This window comes from Pristiophorus japonicus, chromosome 22 (genome assembly GCF_044704955.1).
Source record: "Pristiophorus japonicus isolate sPriJap1 chromosome 22, sPriJap1.hap1, whole genome shotgun sequence".
Classification (NCBI taxonomy): domain Eukaryota; kingdom Metazoa; phylum Chordata; class Chondrichthyes; family Pristiophoridae; genus Pristiophorus; species Pristiophorus japonicus.
In genome coordinates this window covers 8,461,357-8,475,867 of record NC_091998.1, presented here as the reverse complement: position 1 = coordinate 8,475,867, position 14,511 = coordinate 8,461,357, and the positions used below count along the sequence as shown (strand labels likewise).

The 14,511-nt window shown below is 43.7% G+C and overlaps 1 protein-coding gene across 12 annotated transcripts in view; it reads left to right on the top strand.

Moving 5' to 3' along the window:
• The window catches only part of p4ha1b (prolyl 4-hydroxylase, alpha polypeptide I b), a 103,750-nt gene that overhangs the window by 59,908 nt on the left and 29,331 nt on the right, over positions 1-14,511 (top strand). For 11 of the 12 annotated variants that reach the window (XR_011588351.1, XM_070865583.1, XM_070865589.1 and 8 more), the window contains one exon: positions 2,830-2,900. Coding sequence is in view for 11 of the 12 variants with exons in the window: in XM_070865583.1 (XP_070721684.1) it covers positions 2,830-2,900 (71 nt within the window). In the remaining variant the exon portion in view is untranslated. Of the gene's footprint in view, positions 1-2,829; positions 2,901-3,304; positions 3,376-14,511 lie in introns of all 12 variants that reach the window. The other variant, XM_070865582.1, reaches the window with a different exon arrangement.

The window sequence follows — 14,511 nt, the reverse complement described above, 5'->3', positions numbered from 1 at the left end:
TTTCGAAGAACACTTGTTCCACAGGAAATAAAATGTACTTGACTGGCCACAACGTCATCCAAACTTGGTTGTAAAGCCTGTGTTTGGAATACTTCACCTTTGACCTTTCTGAGTGACATCGCTAAAATAGTGGCAATTATTGCCGAACTAGGTGCAGTTTTGTACTGTAAAGCAGTGGCCAATTAGGACTGGATTGAGACTGTCACATACAACCCTTGTAGCCAAGAGGCAAAGGAAATTCTGAACAACATAGAGCTTTTATATAGGGGATTTAATAATGGGAAATGTGGAAATGGCTGAGACCTTAAAACAATTATTTTGCTTTGGTCTTCACAGTGGAAGACACAAAAACCATGCCAAAAATTGCTGGTCACGGGAATGTGGGAAGGGAGGACCTTGAGACAATCACTATCACTAGGTGGGGGTAGTGCTGGACAGGCTAATGGGACTCAAGGTAGACAAGTCCCCTGGTCCTGATGAAATGCATCCCAGGGTATTAAAAGAGATGGCGGAAGTTAGAGCAGATGCATTAGTTATATTCTACCAAAATTCTCTGGACTCTGGGGAGGTGCCATCGGATTGGAAAGCAGCTAATGTAACGCCTCTGTTTAAAAAAAAAAGGGGGCAGACAAAAGGCAGGTAACTATAGGCCAATTAGTTTAACATCTGTAGTGGGGAAAATGCTTGCAGTTATCATTAAGGAAGAAATAGCGGGACATCTAGATAGGAATAGTGCAATCAAGCAGACACAACATGGATTCATGAAGGGGAAATCATGTTTAACTAATTTACTGGAATTCTTTGAGGATATAACAAGCATGGTGGATAGAAGTGTACCGATGGATGTGGTGTATTTAGATTTCCAAAAGGCATTCGATAAGGTGCCACACAAAAGGTTACTGCAGAAGATAAAGGTACGCGGAGTCAGGAAATGTATTAGTATGGATCGAGAATTGGCTGGCTAACAGAAAGCAGAGAGTCGGGAAAAATGGGTCCTTTTCGGGTTGGAAATCGGTGGTTAGTGGTGTACCACAGGGATCGGTGCTGGGACCACAACTGTTTACAATATACATAGATGACCTGGAAGAGGGGACAGAGTGTAGTGTAACAAAATTTGCAGATGACACAAAGATTAGTGGGAAAGCAGGTTGTGTAGAGGACACAGAGGCTGCAAAGAGATTTAGATAGGTTAAGCGAATGGGCTAAGGTTGGGTAGATGGAATACAATGTCGGAAAATGTGAGGTCATCCACCTTGGGGAAAAAAAACAGTAAAAGGGAATATTATTTGAATGGGGAGAAATTACAACATGCCGCGGTGCAGAGGGACCTGGGGGTCCTTGTGCATGAATCCCAAAAAGTTATTTTGCAGGTGCAGCAGGTAATCAGGAAGGCGAATGGAATGTTGGCCTTCATTGCGAGAGGGATGGAGTACAAAAGCAGGGAGGCCCTGCTGCAACTGTACAGAGTATTGGTGAGGCCGCACCTGGAGTACTGCGTGCAGTTTTGGTCACCTTACTTAAGGAAGGATATACTAGCTTTGGAAGGGGTACAGAGACGATTCACTAGGCTGATTCCGGAGATGAGGGGGCTACCTTATGATGATAGATTGAGTAGACTGGGTCTTTACTCGTTGGAGTTCAGAAGGATGAGGGGTGATCTTATAGAAATGTTTAAAATAATGAAGGGGCTAGACAGGATAGAGGCAGAGAGGTTGTTTCCACTGGTCAGGGAGACTAGAACTAGGGGGCACAGCCTCAAAATACGGGGGAGCCAATTTAAAACTGAGTTGAGAAGGAATTTCTTCTCCCAGAGGTTTGTGAATCTGGAATTCTCTGCCCAAGGAAGCAGTTGAGGCTAGCTCATTGAATATATTCAAATCACAGATAGATAGATTTTTAACCAATAAGGGAATTAAGGGTTACGGGGAGCGGGCGGGTAAGTGGAGATGAGTCCACGGCCAGATCAGCCATGATCATGTTGAGTGGCGGAGCAGGCTCGAGGGGCTAGATGGCCTACTCCTGTTCCTAATTTTTATGTTCTTATGTTCTTATTAATGTTGGGGAAGTCCAGAACCAGGGGTCACAGTCTAAGGATAAGGGGTAAGCCATTTAGGACCGAGATGAGGAGAAACTTCTTCACCCAGAGAGTGGTGAACTTGTGGAGTTCTCTACCACAGAAAGTTGTTGAGGCCAATTAACTAAATATATTCAAAAAGGAGTTAGATGTTGTCCTTACTACTAGGGGGATCAAGGGGTATGGCGAGAAAGCAGGAATGGGGTACTGAAGTTGCATATTCAGCCATGAACTCATTGAATGGCGGTGCAGGCTCGAAGGGCCGAATGGCCTACTCCTGCACCTATTTTCTATGTTTCTTGAAGTTGTTTAATGGTCAAAAGAAATTGAAATGTGTTCACACATCTTATCTGATACTTGCTTGCATCGTTTGGTGACCTAGAAGAAAATCGTGCTTGCCCTTATGATTGGTCACCATAATGAATGCTACTATATACCAATATAGTAAGCTAATGGTAGAATTGAAAAATTCATGATCCGATCACTAATGTCGTTTGCAGAGTACCACTTCTGTGATTGTTGGTCACGCTCCAAATGATCTTTGAGAAATTCCGTTTTACAAAGTTACAATTGTTGCTGTCACCACAAACGGCATGCGAGACGAGGATTGTGGTGGAAAGACCCAAGGGTGATCCAGAGTGATGGGCTTGCTTTTGTTTTCCCCTCCACTGGAAGGGTTCTGATTGGTCCTATTCAACGTCCAGTCAAGTTGGTAATAATCTTCTTTGTTTTTCTCTGATTGGTTGGCTCCACAGCTGAGACGAGCCACCATTTCTAACCCAATAACTGGAGTGCTGGAGACAGCTCACTACAGAATAAGCAAAAGGTAAGCGAGAGCTGTGCCAGCTCCTCTTCACAGTGAAGCTGCTGCATCTTGTCCAGACCGTGCATGTTTGGGAAACTGGCACCCACCGGCATGAAGCTGGGGGAAAAGGTGATGATTAAAGAGCAGGGCTGAATTGTCAACACTGCGACGATATGCAAAAACATGCGGTTATGTGCAAGCAGCTTAAACAGATGCAATCACCCATTTCCCCCCTATCCTCACCTCGAGGTTCAAGAAAACCAAATTTTACCAAGTGAAAGGACACTGAATTGGAACTCGGCCCCAGATATACTTGCCCCATCTCCCCCCTCCATATCCTGACCAATCGCAAAGCTTCCAGGATTCCACTAATGAGTGGTGATCTGGCCGTTCCAGGATTAAATTTGTCCTCTCTCTTTCTGTAGCTGACGCGCGCCACAGTGCATGACCCTCTGACTGGCCAGCTGACTGTTGCAGCTTACAGAGTCTCCAAAAGGTAAGGGGAAGTTGCGAGGTACTTTCTGACGGTTCAGCCACGCTGGATAGGCCTTACCACCACGCGCATTGTCGGCGCGAGCAGCTTCATCACCGCTTGTTATTTATGCTGGGGTTTTTTTTCGTTTGTCCAACTCCTCAAAAAGTCTTGTTTGAGCTTTGTACTAACTGTGACCGAGAAAGTGACAAAAGACTGAATTATCCAGAATCACACTGAGCATGAGAAATGCCGGGGGGGCGGGGGGCTACAAGCAACTGGTCATTTGTACAAAAGCAAAATACTGCAGAAGCTGGAATTTGAAATAAAAACAGAAAATGTTGGCAATACTCAGCAGGTCAGGCAGCATCTGTGGAGAGAGAAACAGAGTTAATGTTTCGGGTCTGTGACCCTTGGTCACGGTTTTCCAGTTCTGATGAAGGGTCACAGACTCGAAACGTTAACTCTGTCTCTCTCCACAGATGCTGCTGACCCGCTGAGATTTTCAGCATTTTTTATTGGTTATTTGCATGATGAGGTTTCAATAAAGATGAATTATGATTGCAGTTTCTGATTGGAGAAGCAGAAATTGCTGCTTGTCGGTGTGTTGAAATTTTAAATTTAAATAAATTCTGAGAACTAGTTGCTCAATAGGGTTCTCTTGTCCTCTTTATCCCTCGCTATTTTTCTTCAAAAATGCCACTTGTATTTGCAGTGAGATGACTACTTGTGTAAACAACGCTGTCACACATCATGCGTTTCTGACCTCTCTTTATATGATCCATTGCGCTTTTGTACTATATACTCTCTCTCTCAAAACATCCGATACTTCCTAATGTAGTAAATCTGTAAACAGCCGGCACACAAGTGCGAATATCCATCATACTGATCACAAGACTGTTTTTCCTCTTGCATTGTGTTTCATTCACTGGTATTTTGTGTTTGATTATGCCCTATATTGTTCATCTCACACACAACATACTTTTTCTCTTGAGCACTGTGTTGCAATTTTTTTTAAAATTCGTTCCTGGGATGTGGGTGTCGCTGGCAAGGCCGGCATTTATTGCCCATCCCTAATTGCTCTTGAGAAGGGGTTGGCAGGACAGCTGAGTGTCTCACTACGCCATTTGAGAGGGCAGTTAAGGGTCAATCACATTGCTGTGGGTCTAGAATCTACAGGCCAGACCGGGTAAGGATGGAAGATTTCCTTCCCTAAAGGACATTTGTGAACCAGATGGGTTTTTACGATAATCTGATTGTTTCATGGTCTCCGTTACTGCTACTACTTTTTAAATTCCAGGTTTATTTAATTGAATTTAAGTGTAATGTATTATCAAAATACTTATTTTTGTAGGGCACTAATTCTGAGTGTTCGTCTTTTTTTACAGCACAGACTTTACAATTAGTTGTGTGGGTTTTTTTGTTCACAAATTCTAGCAGTTAACCGTCTCCAAAAAGTGCATATTTGACGGAAGGAATGGTGCAAGTGCACATGTCGTCCAACTTGAAAGGAGGGTTATTAGTGTGATGGCTTGGAGCAGCAGTGGTGTTCCGTCTAAGCAAAGTTTCTCTGTATATAACCACTCCCACTAGATCAGCTAAATACACATTTAAACAAATGATTAAAATTGTTTAAAACCCCTGGGATTCCTTTCTAGAAGAATAAGAATATGAGAAGCAGGAGTAAGCCATACAGTCCCTCGTGTCTGTTCCGCCAGTCAATAAGATCATGGCTGATCTTCGACCTCAACTCTACATTCCTGCCCTATTCCCATATCCCTTGATTTCCCCCAGGACCCAAAAATCTATCGATCTCAGCTTTGAATATACTCAGAGTCAGCATCCACAGCCCTCTGGTGCAGAGAATTCCAAAGATTCACAACCCTCTGAGCAAAGAAATTTCTCCTCATCTCAGTCCTGAATGTCCGACCCCTTATCCTGATACTATGCCCCCCTAGTTCTAGACTCTTCAGCCAGGGGAAACAGCCTCTCAGCATCTACCCTGTCGAGCACTAAGAATTTTATACTTTTCAATGAGATCACCTCTCATTCTTCTATAATAGAGGGAGCATTGGTCGGGACTGTTGCTAATCTACCCCACTGAATCCTACCTAGGTAAGCGACCAAGGCAAACTAACGTGCCTATGCCTTCCTCCGCTGAACTTATAACCTCCTGTTGCAGCTTTAAGATAATCATAAGCTGGAGCTATCTTAGCATTGGTTCACCTGAGCTTGTTATGTATTGGAATAAAAAGGACCGACTTCCTCGCTCTTTAAGTTTGAATTACTGACAAGTTTCCGCATAACCCAGCCCCAGGAAATCTAGGTTAGACTGGTAAAAGTAGAACTTGACTTTTGCAGCTGAAAAATGTGGTAAACCTCTGCGAATTCTTTTTATTACAGGCCAGAGGGAATAGAGTCTGCTATAATTACAGGGTGCGGAGTCTGCTCACGAAGGGTCAGCTCTAAAAATAACCAAGAAAACACTATGGTTCATTACAGTTGACAGTTAGCATAGAGGGAGGTATGGGCTGTATTGTTGTCAGTGATGTCAACAGCTTTTCTTTTAGTGATTATTTGCACGATTTTTTGAGTGTCCTTCTGCGCCTGTGAGCCCTGGACTCCGCCACCGTCGTCCCGCGCATACACAGACTCCTCGAACCCGGCACCGGAAGTCGGGCCGCGTGGAGCTGCCGCTAGCTTGCGGATTATCGTCGAGGCTTGTCCTCCAAGGGGACCAATCAGCAATCAGGTCATGTGATCACCGAGAGCCAATCAGAGCATTTTGCTAGTGCAAATAAGCACGTCCATTCTCTTTCCATTCTCTCTCTCTCTGGACAGTAAAGCACAAAATCATATATCCTCTGTTGTGAAATCGGAAGTCCACACATTACCTTCAGAGAGCATAGGGCTGCAACTGGACATACAACTTTGTGTATTACCACAGTGCCCCCCACATTCTCCACTATCGGTCATTCATTTATCACAACGTACCCCCCTCAGTGTCTTCCGAAGCCTGGATTCTTCTTCAAACTCCATTTGCACCTGAAAGAACAAACATGCATTTCTATAGCGCCTTTCATAACCACGTAGCATCCCAATAAATTGCTTTCAAAGTGTAGTCACTGCTGTAATGTAGGCATCACGGCAGCCAATTTGCCCTCAGCAAGCTCCCGCAAACAGCAATGAGATATATGACCAGATGAACTGTTTTAGTGATGTTGGTTGAAGGATAAGTATTGGCCAGGACCAATGATCCCTTAAGCTGCGCGGCTGTGCAGCGCTCCAGGGAACTCGTGCAGCCGGTATTTCAATGTAAAAACCGCGCATGCACGGTATTTTGAATGGGACTGAAAAAACTTACATGGAACATTGACCAGGACACTGGGAGCACTCCCCCCCGCACTTCGAATAGTAGCATAGGATCTTTTTACATCCATCTGAGAGGACAGGCGAGGCCTTACTTTAACCTCTCATCCGAAAGACGGCACCTCTGACAGCGTAGAACTCTGGGAGATCTGCAGGGAGCTCACAAGCTAGAGATCCAGAACCTCCTAAGGACTCATCAGAGTCCGCATGAAACTTCAACTAAACAACATGAGAAATTACAGCAAAGGCTCAGATTGCTGTGAACAATAACTTACACAAGAAGTAGAAACTAGGGGATGAATTTGAAACTAAATTGAGCGGAGCTTCAGGCCTTTTATGAACATGAATTTGAAGCTTCAACACTGCACTTAAATGTCAGCTTGGATTATATGCTGCAGTCTCTGCTGACACAGCTGACAACCTTGTCACAGAAAAGTTAAATTTCTAGCTGGTGATCCCCGATAATGAGCTGAAACTGATTTAAATCAGTCTTAAAAAGGTGACCTATCTTGAGAGCTGGCTGACTGATACAGTCTCTGGAGAAATTGGACTGCAGCATCTTTTGCCAGTGATTTAAAATCGATGACCTCTGGTTACTGACTCACTCGCCCAAGGGAACAGCCCTTATCTATCTACTCTTATCAAAACCCCTCAACATCTTGCAAACCTCTAATAGGTCACGTCTTAAACTTCTCCGTTCCAAGGCGAACAGTTCTTGGATTTTTGTTTAATTTATTCGTTCACGGAATTTTTTGCCCATCCCTAATTATAATTGCACTCGAGAAGGTGATGCTGGGCCACCTTATACAACAGAGTGTCTTCCTAGACTATTTCAGAGGGGCATTTAAGAGTCAACCACATTGCTGTGGGTCTGGAGTCACATATAAGCCAGACCCTTCAAGGACGGCAGATTTCCTTCCCTAAAGGACATTAGTGAACCAGATGGGTTTTTACAACAATCTGGTAGTTTCACAGTCACCATTACTGATGGCTTTTTATTCCAGATTTATTTAATTAACTGAATGTAAACTCCCCGGCTGCCGTGGTGGGATTTGAACTCGTGTCTCCGGATCATTAGACCAGGCCTCTGGATTACTAGTCCAGTAACATACTATGCTACCGTACCCGTGCTTTCAAAAGGAAACTAAACGAGTACACGAGAGAAAAAAGCAGAGAGTGCTGAAAATGCAGGCCAAGCAACATCTGTGGAGAGAAAAACAAGAGTTAGCGTTTCGGGTCGACGAGCCTTCGCCAGAACTGGCGAATGTTCGAAAAGAACACTGCAAGGGGAAGGGGAAGAAAGACCAAGAGGGAAGGTCTTGATAGGGTGGAAGGCAGGAGAGATTAGAGAGATAAAAAGGGACGATGGACCGAATTGAAATGGTAATACAGAAGTTAGAAAAAGGTTAATCTGGATAGGGTGTGAATGGTGAAGTAATGACCAGCTGCCATTATCGACAAAGAGAGAAATAAAAACATATGGGGGTGGGGGTTAAGCCAAAGATGGACAGAGTGTATCCTCTGAAACTGTTGAACTCGATGTTGAGTCCAGAAGGCTGTAAAGTGTCTAAACGAAAGATGAGGTGCTGTTCCTCGAGCTTGTGTTGAGTACATGAGAGAAACGGGAATAGAGAGCTATTCTGAGCAAGGCTGAGATGAGGCAGGTGGAATGCGTGGGACTTGAGTAGAGTACAGTACCAGCACATACTAGTTGGGCTGAATGGCCTGTGTCTGGGCTGTACATTCTGTGTAGTAAATAAATTCCAATCCCACCGTCCTCTGGGACTGCTACTGAAAGGGCTGTGACGTATTCCTTTGACGTAACTTTTGTTTTAGTAATATCACCTGCCCTGCCTTGCTGTGGAAATTATATAAACTGCATAAGGTCTTGTCTTGTTTGTCCTCATCCTCTTTCTTCGATGGAGAAGTCCATTCTGAAGTCAGAAGAGTAAAGGTTTCTCTACGCAACAGTAAAACACTGCGGATGCTGGAATCTGAAATAAAAACAGAAAATGCTGGAAATACTCAGCGGGTCAGGCAGCGTCTGTGGAGAGAGAAACAGAGTTAATGTTTCGGGTTGATGACCCTTCGTCAGAACTGTAAAAAAATTAGAGATGTAATAGGTTTTTAAGCAAGTGTAGGGACAAGGAAAGGGGGAGAGGAGGAAAGAATAAAAGGGAAGGTCTGTGATAAGGTGGAAGACAGGAGAGATTACGAGACAAAAGGGATGATGGTGTAAGGAAAAAGGAGATGGTAATGGGACAAGTTAAAAACAAAATATGTGTCTAGATAGGGCGTAAATGGGAATGGTAGAACCATCAACAGCTGCCTTGGGAAAGAGAATAAACAGAAAAAAAATATGGGCAGAGGTTATGGTTTGAAATTTTTGAACTCGATGTTGAGTCCAGAAGGCTGTAAAGTGCCTACTGAAATGAATGGTTCTCCACAGTCTGACTGCCATCTGGTTTTGCAGTCGTGGCTTTAATCAGTTTAACTATTTATGAGCCAGCTATTTGTATGTACCTATTGAAAGAATAATGGATAGCTAGGTGTAATTACAAGGCAGTAATTTTGTCAAAGGGGTTTGATTACCTCTTCAACTGAGATTGCAACTCGAGCACTTTATAATCACATATAGAGTGCTGAATCGAGATTCCCATCTTGAAATTACTCGAAGATGACTCCTATTTTCTGTGATTATATGTGTTAACTGGTAATTTGATGGAAGATCTGTTCTGGGATCTCATAAGACCATAAGAAATAAGAGCAGGAGTAGGCCATGCGGCCCCTCACGAGTCCATGATCGGATCAGACATTTAATACTGCCTGCTCCCCATAACCCCTTATTCCCTTATCGTTTAAGAAACTGTCTATTTCTGTCTTAAATGTATTCAATGTCCCAACTTCCACAGCTCTCTGAGGCAGCGATTTCCACAGATCCACAACCCTCTGAGAGAAGAAATTTCTCCTCATCTCAGTTTTAAATGGACAACCCCTTATTCTAAGATTATGCCCTCTAGTTCTAGTCTATCAGTGGAAACATCCTCTCTGCATCCACCTTGTCAATTCCCCTCATAATCTTATACGTTTCAATAAGATCACCTCTCATTCTTCTGAATTCCAATGAGTGGTGGCCCAACCTACTCAACCTTTCTTCATAAGTTAACCCCCTCATCTCTGGAATCAACCTAGTGAACCTTCTCTGAACTGCCTCCGAAGCAAGTATATCCTTTTGTAAATATGGAAACCAAAACCGCATGCAGTATTCCAGGTGTGGCCTCATCAATACCCTGTACAACTGTAGCAAGACTTCCCTGCTTTTATACTCCATCCCCTTTGCAATAAAGGCCAAGATTCCATTGGTCTTCCTAATCACTTGCTGTACCTGCATACTAACCTTTTGTGTTTCATGCACAGGTCCCGCTGTACTGCAGTGCTTTGCAATCTTTCTCTATTTAAATAATAACTTGCTCTTTGATTTTTTTCTGCCAAAGTGCATGACCTCACACTTTCCAACATTATACTCCATCTGCCAAATTTTTTCCCACTCATTTAGCTTGTCTGTGTCCTTTTACAGATTTTTTGTGTCCTCCTCACACATTGCTTTTGCTCTCATCTTTGTATCGTCGGCAAACTTGGCTACGTTACACTCGGTCCCTTCCTCCAAGTCGTTAATTGTAAATAGCTAGGGTCCCAGCACTGATCCCTGCGGCACCCCACTGGTTGCTGATTGCCAACCCGAGAATAAACCATTTATCCCTACCCTCTGTTTTCTGTTCGTTAGCCAATTCTCTATCCATGCTAATATATTACCCCCAACCCCGTGAACTTTTATCTTGTGCAGTAACCTTTTATGTGGCACCTTATCAAATGCCTTCTGGAAGTCCAAATACACCACATCCACTGGTTCCCCTTTATCCACCCTGTTCGTTACATCCTCAAAGAATTCTAGCAAATTTGTCAAACATGACTTCCCCTTCATAAGTCCATGTTGACTCTGCCTGACCAAAGTTTGTTTTTCCAAATGTCCTGCTACTGCTTCTTTAATAATGGACTCCAACATCTTCCCAATCACAGATGTTAGGCTAACTGATCTATAGTTAATGCTAAAGATGGCTGTGGATGAACTTTGTGTGATGCCTGACACACTAAAACATTGATGATTATGGCACCTGATTGCAGCAAATTCATATAGATGGCGTATTTATTTTTTTCACAAAGAAATTCTACATGTAAAATTAGGGACAAATTAAAAACCACCAAAAGTGCCATTAATGTGCATTCCGGAACCCCACCGCCCTCTGGGTAAAACATTTCTCCTCAATCCCCTCTAAGCCTTCTACCAATTACTTAAATCTATGCCCAAAAGATGGTCGGACTCAAATTCTGGCAGCGATGGGATCAGTTTCAGGCCGGTGGTTGACCTGAAACGTTAACTCTGTTTCTCTCCCCCCAGATACTGCCTGACCCGCTGAGTATTTCCAAATTTTCTGTTTATATTAATAAGGCATCTTAAGTTTAGGTCTCATCCATGTTGCCCTCCTTCACTCCCCAGAGCCTTGATCCTTGCTACATGTGGGAACCAAATCTGGGCACAAACCTCCCCACTGCAGCTACACTAAATTTTCCATATCCACAGTGTAGTACTTGAATTTTGTACTCGACTAACCCGGTAATACATTCTAGACCCATGCTGGCTTTTCCTTTGGCTTTCCCACGTTGCTTTGAACCTTCAGTGATTGATTATTGATGGCTGCTGTTTGTGGTGACTGAATAAGTCAAACATTGTCTTTTAGGTGAGACCACACCTGGAGTACTGTACACAGTTTTGGTCTCCTTATCTAAGGAAGGATATACTTGCCTTGGAGGCAGTGCAACGGAAGTTCACTAGATTGATTCCTGGGATGAAAAGGCTGTCTTATGATAGATTGTGTAGAATGTGGAGTTTAGAAGAATGAGAGGTGATCGCATTGAAACACAAGATTCTGAAGGGGATTGACAGGGTAGATGCTGAGAGGTTGTTTCCCCGGGCTGGAGAATCTAGAACCAGGGGTCACAGTCTCAGGATAAGGGGGTGGGCCATTTAGGACTGAGATGAGGAGGAATTTCTTCACGCAGAGGGTTGTGAATCTTTGGAATTCTCTGCCCCAGTGGGCTGTGGATGCTGAGTCTCTGAATATATTCAAGGCTGAGATCGATAGATTTTTGGGGTCTAGGGGAATCGAGGGATATGGGGATCAGGCGTGAAAGTGGAGTTGAGGTCGATGATCAACCATGATCTTATTGAATGGCAGAGCAGGCTCGAGGGGCCGCATGGCCTACTTCTACTCCTATTTCTTATGTTCTTATTGCTTCTGTAATTTTTACTGGTGTTTTTGGGTATCGTATTCAGAGATTCTTTTCTCTTTTTCAAGAAAAGTGCCAATCTTGACGACTGCCCTAAGTGCCTCTCCTGCTCTTTAACTTTAGGTGGTGGAGGAGGTCAGGAAAGCGTCAGGTTGCCAGCTTCGGCGGGCCAAACTTTGCATGGACGCTGATTAAGGGGAGGCAGCTGACTCTGTACCTGTGGGGCAGGACCTGCCTGGTCCTTCCTTTTCACTGCCCTTGTTCAAAATATGCATGGAATAGACCCGCTTGGCAACATGTGCATAATGTCGCGTCTCTCCATATTAAATGGCATCTACTAATTACGCGCCCAGTCACTGAACTTCTTCAAAATTGACACTCCAGTGCAGTACTGAGGGAGCGCTGCACTATCGGAGGTGCTGTCTTTCAGATGAGACGTTAAACTGAGGCTCCGTCTGCTCTCTCAGGTGAACGTAAAAGATCCCGTGGCACTATTTCGAAAAAGTGGAGGGGAGTTATCCCCGGTGTCCTGGGAACAATATTTAATCCTCAATCAACACAACAAAAATGGATTATCTGGTCATCATCACATTGCTGTTTGTGGGAGCTTGCTGTGCGCAAATTGGCTGCTGCGTTTCCCACATTACAACAGTGACTACACTCCAAAAGTACTTCATTGGCTGGAAAGCGCTTTGAGACGTCCGATGGTCGTGAAAGGCGCTATATAAATCCATGTCTGTCTTTCTTAAATCAGCTTGGAACCTATTAATCTGTTACTCATTACCAATCTTTGCAGACTTTCATATCATTTGAAAATTTAATAATGGCACCATTAATCACGGATGAAAATAATTTAAATTAAAGACTTGCGGCACAGAACCCTGTAGTTAATATAAATAAATTATAGCCTCCAAAGGTCGTGGCTTGAATTGAATTATGCCTTTTGGTATTCGAGTTGTCATTAGAACTATCCAAACACCACCACTCTTGTAACAACAACAACTTGTATTTATATAACGCTTTTAACATAGTACAACAGTAGTGTTAGCAGCCAAAATTTGACTCTGAGCCACATGAGATAGATATTAGGACAAATGACCAAAAGCTTGGTCAAAGAGGTAGGTTTTAAGGAGCATCTTAAAGGAGGAGAGAGAGGTTTAGGGAGTAAATTCCAGAGCTCGTGGCCCAGGCAGCTGAAAGCACAGTGGCGGGTGATTAAAATCGGGCAAGCACTAGGCCAGAATTAGAGGAGCGCCGAAATCTCGAAGGGTTGTAGCCGGGCTGGAGGGGATTAGTGATAGGGAGGGCTGAGGTCATGGAAGGATTTAGAAACACGGATAAGAATTTTTAAATTGAGGTGTTGCCAGATCGGGAGCCAATATCGGTCAGCAAGCACAGGGGGTGATGGGTGAGCAGGACTTTTTGCGAGTTCAAATGCGGGCAGCCGAGTTTTGGATGAGCTCAAGTATGCTTCAGATCCTTTCAGACAAAGATAAATAAACATGAGAGAGAGAGAGAGAGAGAGACACTAAGATCAGTGCTGGATCATAACTTGGGCATTAAGTCCAAATTCTTATTCATGCCCATCTGTCTTTTTGTTTTAGCTTCGGGACTGATGCTTGGAAACTGCTCAGAAATATGCAGGGAATGTTAGTAAAATTGCTGATGTGAAATAAAACACATTGCACAGCATTCCCGGCAATGTCTGGGGAAAATAACTTGCTAATCTGCTGTGGCACTGCTCAACATTTTTAGGTGCTAACGTGAACAGTTACTTTTAAAGTCCCTGCTCAGGTACTCCCTGCGGGGAAGCACTCTAAATAGACGTTGACATCGATTCGAGGCTGTTATTGTTTGAAAGAGAGAGAGGTGCTTAGATCCCTGCTGGCTCACAACTTGGGCATTAAGTCCAAGTTCTGAAGCTTCTTCAGAATAGCAGCTATTTGACTCCTCACATTTAAAAAGTACTTGGATGTGCGCTTGAAGACCCGTAACCGCCAGGGCTACAGACCAAGAGCAGGAAAGTGGGATTAGGCCGGGTAGCTCTTTTTCGGCCGGCACACACGATGGGCCGAATGGCCTCCTTCTGTGCCATAAATCTCTATGATTCTTGTATTTTTGATGACCTGCAGGTTATTTCTTGAGGTCAGGAAAAAAAGCAAGAAATAGCTGGGTTTCTTTTGTACTTTTTTGAGATGGTTCAGATATGCTTTATTTTGTGCAAAGTGTGACGTCTGGAGTATGACGGGTGTGCTTAAAGCTTTTATATAACCTATAGAGGGTCTTGTAATGTATACACCTGTGTGTATAAACACAGGTTTGTAGAGCTGTTGAACTTAAAATAGTTATAGAGGTGTTGGGTTGGGAGTGGCTTAGCTAGTCACGTGATGTTCACAAGACTCAATAAAACCCCAGTCAGTTAAGTCTACGTCATCCACGATGAGG